This window comes from Hyla sarda, chromosome 1 (assembly GCF_029499605.1).
Source record: "Hyla sarda isolate aHylSar1 chromosome 1, aHylSar1.hap1, whole genome shotgun sequence".
NCBI classification, from domain to species: domain Eukaryota; kingdom Metazoa; phylum Chordata; class Amphibia; order Anura; family Hylidae; genus Hyla; species Hyla sarda.
The window spans coordinates 223,875,189-223,887,594 of record NC_079189.1 but is presented as its reverse complement, the minus strand read 5'-3'; the positions used below and the strand labels follow the sequence as shown (position 1 = coordinate 223,887,594).

The following is a 12,406-nucleotide window of genomic DNA, read 5'->3' as shown; positions in this document are numbered from 1 at the left end:
TTTTCTACACAAAATGTTTCCTGTTCTTTCCTTACTTAGGATTGTTAGAGTGAAAATGAGTTTCTGTGCAATAGTAGACAAGGATAAACGTTAAAGGGGTACTCATTTTTTTTTTTTTACATCAACTGGTGCCAGAAAGTTAAACAGATTTGTAAATTACTTCTATTAAAAATCTTAAGCCTTTTAGTACTTATCAGCTGCTGTATACTACAGAACAAGTTGTGTAGTTCTTTTCAGTCTGACCACAATGCTCTCTGCTGACACCTCTGTCCATGTCAGGAACTGTCTGGAGCAGGAGAGGTTTGCGATGAGGATTTTCTCATCGCAAGAGAGCACTGTGGTCAGTCAGAAAAGAACAATTCAACTTTTTGTGGAGCATACAGCAGCTGATAATTGCTGGAAGGATTAAGATTTTTTTTTATAGAAGTAATTTACAAATCTAGTTATTGAATTGGCAAGCGCTGTATCAGACACAAATCAATTATGGCTATTATGGCTAGGTGGTGGGGACTAACCTGATGCTGCTGTAAGAAGAGGGAAGGATCCTGGTGATATGGATAATACTGTTGATGGTGTGAGAAAGTGCTCACCTGGTGATCGAAAAAATTGGGAATGCAATGGCTGAATTACATATAAATATGCATGATGGTTAATTGAACTTCTATATGTAAAACATGGTCTACCTTTAAAAGATCGGTCACGTTGGTGCGGGCGATGGTGATTGGAATGGCAGATGTAGTAGGCTGAAGGAGTGATATTCCTACAAATAAAACAATCTAGTTGTGGTGAAAAGTGTAGTGAATACTTCCAGCAGTGTCGTTCTTATTAGTACCTGTTCATTAGTTGTGTTTCTGATTCTATATAGATATTGTAGAGGCGGATGCTTGATGCAGTGGGCTCTCCCTGAGGGTACTCCAGAGGTTTAAAAGAAATGCAAATGAAGCCCCTTTGCACCGTTGCGCTCTGTATAAAATGATAATATAATCACCGCAGAGTAGGTAAGTTGATGGAATATCCACAGAGTATAGGGATATATACACAAGTAGATGGTTACTATTATGACACTTAGTGGCGTACCTGGTAAATCTCCCGCGGGTACCTGTTGCGCGGTCAGCACTGTGGCGGGCCCTCAGTGAAGGTTTTCCTGAATTGATAAGTAAGTGTGAAGTTGAAGTTCAGTCCGGGAAATAGTTAGTTGTAATCCGGTTAGTTCAAGGGAGCGTTTGACGGCAGTGGGAGTGCGCCCCGGCCGGTGGCGTCTCAACCTACCTGCACGCTCGCTGTTAGGTGAATCAGGTGGAGGTGATTTGGATCTGAGTGACGTCACTACGGTATCCTCTATGGTCCACAAACCTATCGACGCGTTTCGGAAGACTGTCGGCTTCCTTCGTCTGGATAGAGCTAGTGGCTTGCTGGTCCAGTTCTTATAGCGGCGTGTCTCAGATGTTAACCCCCTACTGACCGGATTAGCGATGTGTTGTTGCTCGTAGTTACAGATATGCGAACAGTTCCAGTTCAGCGTTTAAACCGTGAGGTACTAAAGAATTGAGGTTAAAAATCCATTTAGTTTCACTTCTGGATAATTGTGCGATAAAGTTACCTCCCCTCCAGTGGGGGGTGATTTTTTCTAGCCCGAAAAATTGGGACATTTTAACTGATTGTTTGTGCATGATTTTATAGTGTGCAGATAACGGGTGACCCTCAAAGCCTCGTTGTATATTATACATATGTTCTTTAATGCGCACACCTAATTGCCTCTTGGTTCTACCCACATATATTTTTTCACAGGGGCATCTGATGGCATAAATGACTCCCTGTGTCTTGCAGTGTATGTGACTTCTGATTTTATATTCTGTTTGTTCTTTACTGTTTTCCACACTTATTGTAGGATATTTATTCTCCATAGCTTTGCATGCGTTACACATTTTGCAGGGATAGAAACCATTTTTTAGAGGCAAAAAATTACAACTCGTGTCTTCTATATTCCTTTTTTTTGTTGTTTTATTCTGTATTGAGGGTGCTATGAATGTTCCGATGTTTTGGGCCTTCTTATAAACAAAAGTCGGTACCTTTGGTATAATGCCCCCCAAGATTTTATCTTCCAGTAGAATATCCCAGTGCTTCTTGATTATTTTTTGAAATTGCAGACTATGTTTATTGTATTGAGTTATTATTGGGATTTTTGTATTGCAGTTTGTGCCTTCTTTCTTTCCAGTTGATTTATCTTTTGGTATTAGTAATTTTTCTCTGTCTTCTTCAAATACCTGTTGTTGGATTAGATTTAAATCTTCCTCTATATATCCCTTATTAATGAATTTCTTCTTTAGGTCCTCAAATTCTTGGCTATATTGTGTTACCTCTGTGCAGTTTCTTCTTAGCCTAAGGAATTGACTTCTGGGAATGTTTTTCAGCCAGATTGGTAAGTGGCAACTATCTCTCTGGATAAACGCATTGCTATCTGTTGGTTTGGAATAAGTATGCGTGGTTATCTGGTTGTTGAAAATATTAATGGTAAGGTCTAAAAAATGAACAGACGTCTGGCTACAGGACGCGGTGAAATTTAAAAAATACGAATTTTTATTAATATCTATTAAAAATGTGGCCAGACTGTCAGGCCCCCCTTTCCAAATAAATAAAATATCATCAATAAATCTACGCCAGAGGACGAGGTTTGCGCAAACCTCGTCCTCTGGCGTAGATTTATTGATGATATTTTATTTATTTGGAAAGGGGGGCCTGACAGTCTGGCCACATTTTTAATAGATATTAATAAAAATTCGTATTTTTTAAATTTCACCGCGTCCTGTAGCCAGACGTCTGTTCATTTTTTAGACCTTACCATTAATATTTTCAACAACCAGATAACCACGCATACTTATTCCAAACCAACAGATAGCAATGCGTTTATCCAGAGAGATAGTTGCCACTTACCAATCTGGCTGAAAAACATTCCCAGAAGTCAATTCCTTAGGCTAAGAAGAAACTGCACAGAGGTAACACAATATAGCCAAGAATCTGAGGACCTAAAGAAGAAATTCATTAATAAGGGATATATAGAGGAAGATTTAAATCTAATCCAACAACAGGTATTTGAAGAAGACAGAGAAAAATTACTAATACCAAAAGATAAATCAACTGGAAAGAAAGAAGGCACAAACTGCAATACAAAAATCCCAATAATAACTCAATACAATAAACATAGTCTGCAATTTCAAAAAATAATCAAGAAGCACTGGGATATTCTACTGGAAGATAAAATCTTGGGGGGCATTATACCAAAGGTACCGACTTTTGTTTATAAGAAGGCCCAAAACATCGGAACATTCATAGCACCCTCAATACAGAATAAAACAACAAAAAAAAGGAATATAGAAGACACGAGTTGTAATTTTTTGCCTCTAAAAAATGGTTTCTATCCCTGCAAAATGTGTAACGCATGCAAAGCTATGGAGAATAAATATCCTACAATAAGTGTGGAAAACAGTAAAGAACAAACAGAATATAAAATCAGAAGTCACATACACTGCAAGACACAGGGAGTCATTTATGCCATCAGATGCCCCTGTGAAAAAATATATGTGGGTAGAACCAAGAGGCAATTAGGTGTGCGCATTAAAGAACATATGTATAATATACAACGAGGCTTTGAGGGTCACCCGTTATCTGCACACTATAAAATCATGCACAAACAATCAGTTAAAATGTCCCAATTTTTCGGGCTAGAAAAAATCACCCCCCACTGGAGGGGAGGTAACTTTATCGCACAATTATCCAGAAGTGAAACTAAATGGATTTTTAACCTCAATTCTTTAGTACCTCACGGTTTAAACGCTGAACTGGAACTGTTCGCATATCTGTAACTACGAGCAACAACACATCGCTAATCCGGTCAGTAGGGGGTTAACATCTGAGACACGCCGCTATAAGAACTGGACCAGCAAGCCACTAGCTCTATCCAGACGAAGGAAGCCGACAGTCTTCCGAAACGCGTCGATAGGTTTGTGGACCATAGAGGATACCGTAGTGACGTCACTCAGATCCAAATCACCTCCACCTGATTCACCTAACAGCGAGCGTGCAGGTAGGTTGAGACGCCACCGGCCGGGGCGCACTCCCACTGCCGTCAAACGCTCCCTTGAACTAACCGGATTACAACTAACTATTTCCCGGACTGAACTTCAACTTCACACTTACTTATCAATTCAGGAAAACCTTCACTGAGGGCCCGCCACAGTGCTGACCGCGCAACAGGTACCCGCGGGAGATTTACCAGGTACGCCACTAAGTGTCATAATAGTAACCATCTACTTGTGTATATATCCCTATACTCTGTGGATATTCCATCAACTTACCTACTCTGCGGTGATTATATTATCATTTTATACAGAGCGCAACGGTGCAAAGGGGCTTCATTTGCATTTCTTTTAAACCTCTGGAGTACCCTCAGGGAGAGCCCACTGCATCAAGCATCCGCCTCTACAATATCTATATAGAATCAGAAACACAACTAATGAACAGGTACTAATAAGAACGACACTGCTGGAAGTATTCACTACACTTTTCACCACAACTAGATTGTTTTATTTGTAGGAATATCACTCCTTCAGCCTACTACATCTGCCATTCCAATCACCATCGCCCGCACCAACGTGACCGATCTTTTAAAGGTAGACCATGTTTTACATATAGAAGTTCAATTAACCATCATGCATATTTATATGTAATTCAGCCATTGCATTCCCAATTTTTTCGATCACCAGGTGAGCACTTTCTCACACCATCAACAGTATTATCCATATCACCAGGATCCTTCCCTCTTCTTACAGCAGCATCAGGTTAGTCCCCACCACCTAGCCATAATAGCCATAATTGATTTGTGTCTGATACAGCGCTTGCCAATTCAATAACTTGTTTTGTCATATCCAGTATATATCGGTGTGCATTTTCAGGAGAGCACATCTATTGGCTAAGCAGCAGTCCAGCCACTGATTACATCCAAATCCATTCAGCGCTAGTGAATCTTTTGAATTAATTTACAAATCTGTTTAACTTTCTGGAGCCAGTTGATATGAAAAATATTTTTTTCCCCTTGTATACCCCTTTAAGGTAGATACCATCCACTAAATTCAATATTAGTTAGAACTCAGTTGATGGTTGAACAAATAATGATCTGAAGAACAATTGTCTGGCAGACACAGCCATACATATTATAGTCCATATTGCCTGTTACACTTGATTCTTTCCTGAACAAAAGATTTGCTGTGAAGTTGAATGTAATTTATTGTTCTCTATCTGTTCTCTATTACTAGTCTTTTCAAGCTGGAGAGTGGCTAATTGTAGCATCACTGAATCATTGACAGGAAGACAAGAAAAATGTCTGTCTCCATGATACCTTATCTCACATGCAGGGGCGCTTCTGCCATGACGCAAGTTGAATGACTGACCTCAAGGTCACAGCACAGTGTCAAATGAGGGAAGCACAGGAACTAACATAAACTAATAGCAGTTGCTTCGTACCAAGACATTCGGGGCACATCTGCCCAGGATCACTGGGCAAGCACTGCTTACAACTACATGTCTGTTTCCAGGAGGTGCATGTAGTTGTAATCTAAAGAGCAGCAGAGCAGTGGGTCATCAGCTCCCTCCCCCACCACTCATTTCTTCCTGCAGTGCAGCACCACAGGCCTTAAGAAGTCTGTGGTCTACAGTGCAGCTGGCATGAGAGCACACATCGGTGTCCCAGTGCAGCTGGCATGAGAGCACACATCGGTGTCACAGTGCAGCTGGCATGAGAGCACACATCGGTGTCACAGTGCAGCTGGCATGAGAGCACACATCGGTGTCACAGTGCAGCTGGCATGAGAGCACACATCGGTGTCCCAGTGCAGCTGGCATGAGAGCACACATCGGTGTCCCAGTGCAGCTGGCATGAGAGCACACATCGGTGTCCCAGTGCAGCTGGCATGAGAGCACACATCGGTGTCCCAGTGCAGCTGGCATGAGAGCACACATCGGTGTCCCAGTGCAGCTGGCATGAGAGCACACATCGGTGTCACAGTGCAGCTGGCATGAGAGCACACATCGGTGTCCCAGTGCAGCTGGCATGAGAGCACACATCGGTGTCCCAGTGCAGCTGGCATGAGAGCACACATCGGTGTCACAGTGCAGCTGGCATGAGAGCACACATCGGTGTCACAGTGCAGCTGGCATGAGAGCACACATCGGTGTCACAGTGCAGCTAGCATGAGAGCACACATCGGTGTCCCAGTGCAGCTGGCATGAGAGCACACATCGGTGTCCCAGTGCAGCTGGCATGATGAGGTCATTATACCTCGCTGCACCACAAAGGAGAGGACCCAGGACCTCAGTGGCGGTAGTTGGGGTAAGTAACTGTTATTGTTTTATTTTCTCTGGCACAGGATGCACAGTAGAGAGGGTAAAAATTACCTATTTATCCGGGGGTGGGGTAAGCCTAATAAGGGGGCAGGGTTGCCTATCTGCCTAATAAAAGGGATCTGCCTATTTGAGCGCCATAACATCTATTATGCAAGCACAAAAGGCATTATTTCCATTTGTGACCCTATATATGAGAATTTGTATAGAGGTGCTGAGGGTTTGTCTGGCAAATTTGAAGAGACCAGTCAAGGATGGAAGACGACATCCCAGCAGTCCTGGTTGGCAAAGAATTGTGAACTGATTAGACAAGACGTTCCCTGTGCATTACTGGATGTAATGTCTTATATGCATACCGTTTTCCTCATCCTTATTTGGAGACTAGAGATGAGCCTACATACAGTGATTCGATTCGTCACGAACTTCTCGGCTGGGCAGTTGCTGACTTTAGCCTGCATAAATTAGTTCAGCTTTCAGGTGCTCCAGTGGGCTGGAAAAGGTGGATACAGTCCTAGGAGAGAGTCTCCAGCCCACCGGAGCACCTGAAAGCTGAACTCATTTATGCAGGCTAAAGTCAGCAACTGTATGGTGTAGGCAGGAACGAATAAAAACCGGCGATCTTATGTCACCAATCTTATGTCTTCCAACTTCTTTATCGGATGAAAGATTCACATAACTTCATAGGGAGGGGACATACACAGGGGGGGGGGGGTACAGAGAGGCAACAAGCTCTGTTTCGCACTGTTTAGTGCTTCATCCAGCCATGGAGCCTTTCTATACCCCCCCCCCCCCCCGTGTATGTCCCCTCCTTGTGAAGTTATGTGAGTGTTTCATCCTATAAAGAAGTTGGAAGACGTAAGATTGGCGAGTCGCCAGTTTTTCTTTGTTCCTGCTACATCATATACATGCATTACTGTTGCAACCAGAGCACCGCCACACGTCAGAACCGCAGTGTATACCCACATCCCCTATCCACCTCCTTCTCACCTTCTAGTGCCGGGCTGTCTTGCATTCTTAATGCCAGCAACTGCCGAGCCGAGAATTTAGTGACAAATTGAATTACTGGAAGTTCGCTCATCTCTATTGGAGACCTTCAAATCCCAGCATGCTCTGGCAACTGTAAACCTTAGTGAATTGCTGGGATGTGTAGCTTTTCTTACAGCTAGGACGCAGTCCTTTTTAAGGTCCTATTACATAGGGAGATTATTGGTGGAACATGCCAATATTTCTCTGTGTACTAGAGTTCAGCCGCCAAACGAACAACCACTTGTTCGTCAGATGATCATATACTTTATACATGCCTAAAAATCATTGATAGTGAGCCTAACAGCTGATGTATATGTGTGTATATGTAAATCTAGGAAAGAATGACTGCAGCACACTGAAGTTCCAAATGTGCAAAAAGTGTGGTTTATTCCATAAAAAAAAAGTAATAATTAAGCAACATTTCAGCTTGGACTTCAGGGTACTGCAGTCATCCTTTTCTGTAATATGGTGAGCTCCTGCCTGGCCAGGGTTCTTATACCTGTGAGCACCTATCATGTTTTTTTTTCTCTTATCTGGATGTGCTGTACCTCTGTGGACTTTATAGAGGAATTTATTATTGGCTTTTTTCTTCATTTTGGTGTATATTTTTTTGCATATTCTTGCATTATTTTCACATGTGTGCAAAAATGTTGTGAATTTTTTCAAAACTGGCTTGGTAGATGCTTTTTCACTGGTTGTGCATGCAGTGGTCAGAAATTTATGAAGTGCACATTTTGTAAATACAAGGCAAAAGTACATGAACATTTGTTAACCTACATCACCCCTTACTAAATTATAATATGCCAAAACTTTAAAATACAATAAACCTAAAGATGGTTATATAGTTAAGATAACTGTGATTTGACAGTTATTTCTCTGAGGTCCCCATAAACATCTGTGCATATATAGGCATATTATGCATCTTTATTGTAATACGGATTTGTTGATTATCAGTCACGAGACATTTCTGGCAGCGCTTATCTACCATGGGAACAAAAGTTGATATATCCTACCTGATCTTGTGGGTCAATCATTAGGGGCCAGCGCCTTCCACGGGTCACAAGGATGCCATTTTCAGTTGAGACAAGATCTCGAGGTAGGCCATCTGTATTCCACTGGCGAATTTCATAAGCATCACCCAAAATGTTTATTAGGCTCAAATTTGGACTTATTGGAATTTCAAGTTCTTGGCATTTTTTTATCCAACAGTCTGTAAGCTTAATAAGACATATATTTAGTATCAGTGATAGTGCTGTATGTGACATTACATATATTAAAAATACTGTAGTGATTTCTATTTCTATTCATTATGCTACGATTGATATTACTTTCTGGAGCTTTTACTGTAAGTAAAAAGTAGGTGTCGCTAAGATCTGCAAATGATCAAATTTCCTATCTCTGATCTATGCCATGTAAAAAAAAACAGACTGCATTTTTGTCTTCATTCCAGGTACACTAATAGCTGGGCATTACATTGTTTTGATTCTACAACCAATGGTACAGCCATTTCTCAAACTGTCCCAAATGCCATTTTTTAACATCAGGCCGCATTTTGCTCATGCTACTGTAAGCATCCTGCATTACCCAAAAATGCCACTATAGCACACCTCTACCCAAGCATGGAAGAACCTGTTTCCGACCCTTTTTCCGTTTTCTGCCTCCTCACCTTCTAAGTTGTATTAGAGCTTGTTTTTTTGTGGGCCAAGTTGTAATTTTTACTGGTACTCTTTATTTTACCATGTAATGCATTGTCAAAAAATAATTGTTTGTAAAAATGGTATTGTGCAATTTTGTGGGAATTCACCGTACAGTAAAACTGCCGTGCTAAATTTATTCTACAGGTCAGTTTGATTTAATTGATATAAATTAAATTTTACTATAAACACATATATGGAATTGCGTAAGGGATAATTTTTTGCGTCGCCATCTGTAATTTTTACCGGTAGTTGTCACTTTTTGAAAACGTATTACATTTTTGATGGGACGTGATATAGCCAAACATTAGGAATTTTGGCAAATAGTTTGGACAATTCCACATATGTCGATTACAAATATATTTTTTATTTTTTTACTTGGAAAACTGGATAAGGGGGGGGGGGGGGTGATATTTTCAACTTTTTTTAACCAATTTTTTATGTTTCAGTTTGCCAGCATATAGAAATAGGACGATGGATAAATAGAGGTTAGTGGGAAGGAGAGGGATAAGATATGAGGAAAAAATCTGCATGCTAGGTTAACAAAGGGTTGTTTCGGATTGTAATCAGTATGTCTAACATAAGTAGAAGATAGATTATAGATACATTTTCTGAAGTGTCTATGATACATATAGTGAATGGGGGGGGGGGGGCAATGACACCAAATTATATATAGGAGTGAATTCTTTTGAGCACTTCAAAAATTGCACACATACTAAATCATACATCTCCTTTTTGGATCCTAAAAAAGTATGATGTTTTTTCTAGTGTTTGTATTTGAAGGAACTGTGCATGTGATACTGTGATACTGTAATGCTATTAAAGTCTTCCTAGTCAAAGTGACTAGTCTTATCTCCAGGTATCAACTCAACCTTATGTATAGTATGAGTTATTTACTACAGACGTAGACATTTTTCATGTAATGTCACACATTGGCCCAGTTTTACTAAACAGAAAGACAACACTTGTTGAAATAGTTTTTTGCTTTTGCAGTATGTTCTAAATTTTTCTGACAGATATTTAATGTGTTTATGTTGAGTTTTTCTTGACAAAGCAACTCAGAAACCCTCACAGTAAAAGTCCCGATTTCTTAATGAGGTCATGTGAGCAATTGGCACAAATTGTCCTATAATGGCACAACTGAGGTGCATATCAAAAAACAACCAAATACATTCACCAACAAGTAGACTGTTAGGGTATGTTTACACTGAGGGATTGGAGAGGAATTTCCACGATGAATTCTGCTCGCTTTTTCCTCTCCAATTTATTCAGCAATGAAAATCCCCATAGAGCTGTGCAGAATTTCTGCCCCTCAGTTCACAGAAATTTCCTCAAGCAGAATTCAGACGAGGAAGTCTGTTCCGCTTGAAGAAAGAACATGTTCTTTCTTTCCGGCGGAATCAGCTTCTTACTCCCATAGAGATCAATGTTAATTTGTTTTTTCATTCAGAATAATTTCCACGCAGAATTGGCGTGGAATTAGCGCGGAATTGGCGCGGAATTTCCACATGAAAAAAAGAGGATAATATATATATATATTATATTCTTCTCCTCCTCCGCTTGAAATTTTCATTTCCGCGTGAGGAATTCCGCTTGAATTCCGTGCCAATTCCGCTACAATTCCGTGCGAAATTCCGCGCAAAATCTCTGTGAGTTCTTGTGGAAAAGTAACAATACTTTGAGGCAGAAAATTTCTGCTTGATTTCCACCCCAATTCCTCAGTGTGAATATACCCTTAGTAAATCTTATAGAATGTGAAAGAATACCCTAATATGCAGGGATTAAAAAAAAACTAAAATTCTTAGTAAATATAGACAAGTATGAGGATAATTACTAATAAAGGAAACAGTAAACCATATACAATATAGTCTGCAACCTGCACAAAAGTATGTACATTATGAAAAAAGTCTGATTCATTTAAAGGGGTATTCCGCCCCTAGACATCTTATCCCCTATCCAAAGGATAGGGGATAAGATGTCAGATCGCCACGGTCCCGCTGCTGGGGACCCCCGGGATCCCCGCTGCGGCACCGCGCTATCATTACAGCACAGAGCGAGTTCGCTCTGCGCGTAATGATGGGCGGTACAGGGGCCGGAGCATCGTTACGTCACGGCTCCGCCCCTCGTGATGTCACGGTCCGCCCCTTTCAATACAAGTCTATGGGAGGGGGCGTGGCGGTCGTCACGCCCCCTCCCATAGACTTGCATTAAGGGGACGGGCCATGATGTCACGAGGGGCGGCGCCATGACGTCACGCTGCTCCGTCCCCCGTATCGCCCGTCATTACGCACAGAGCGGGACCGCGGCGATCTGACATCTTATCCCCTATCCTTTGGATAGGGGATAAGATGTCTAGGGGCGGAGTACCCCTTTAAGATTTGACACCAGAAGGGGAAGTAGTGAAGTACAAACAAGAGCCCTAGAATGCAGTACAATACATGTAGGGCAAGGGAAGCGGAAATACACATAATGAGTTCAATAAGAAAAAAAATAGCATCGGCACCTCCACTTCTAGTAATCACACTGGTCACTCGGGTTGATTACCAGACTTGACGCACCTCCCCAGGTTGTGGCGGTGCACAGGTGCTATACAAGAAATGTAATAGCTATTCAATGAAGAAAAACAGTAGCCAGCACTCACCATCCAGGGGTCTTTATTGTAGAATACGGTGCATCAACATTATGTTCAGCGGGCAGGGTGAAGAGAGTGGGGGTCTTGGGACAGCACTGTTTCGCACGTCTCTTGCGCTTCCACAAGCAGACACCAGCCGATCGGCTTGTGGAAGTGCAAGAGGCGCGCGAAACAGTGCTGTCCATAGACCCCCACCCCTGCCCGCTGAACATATGTTGATGCACCTTATTCTACAATAAAGACCCCTGGATGGTGAGTGCTGGCTACTGTTTTTCTTCGTTGAATAGAAATACATATAATACAGGTAAATAGCATGTACATGTAGTACAGGTAAAGAGGAGCACAGAAAGTGTTGTATAGAGTACCATGCACAGCACATGTACTACAGGTATACAACAGAACAGTACATATAGTATAAGTATAGAGTAGTAAAGTACATGTAGCATAGCTAAAAATTGGTGCATGTAGATGTAGAAGTGGTTCCAAGAAGAACAGTACACATAGCACTGGTATAGCACAGTACAGTACATACAGTACAGTTAGAGCACAGTGCAGTACATACAGAACAGGTAGAGCACAATACAGTATATACTGTACAGGCATAGCACAGTACAGTGCATACAGTACAGGTAGAGCACAGTACAGTATATACTGTACAGGT

At 41.4% G+C, this 12,406-nt stretch overlaps 1 protein-coding gene across 4 annotated transcripts in view; it reads right to left on the bottom strand.

Annotated features, from left to right (window-relative positions):
• DNAH6 (dynein axonemal heavy chain 6) overlaps positions 1-12,406 on the bottom strand; it is a 400,640-nt gene that overhangs the window by 100,869 nt on the left and 287,365 nt on the right. For all 4 annotated transcript variants that reach the window (XM_056568811.1, XM_056568814.1, XM_056568815.1 and 1 more), the window contains one exon: positions 8,433-8,636. In XM_056568811.1, coding sequence (XP_056424786.1) covers positions 8,433-8,636 — 204 coding nt within the window. The remainder of the gene's footprint in view (positions 1-8,432; positions 8,637-12,406) is intronic.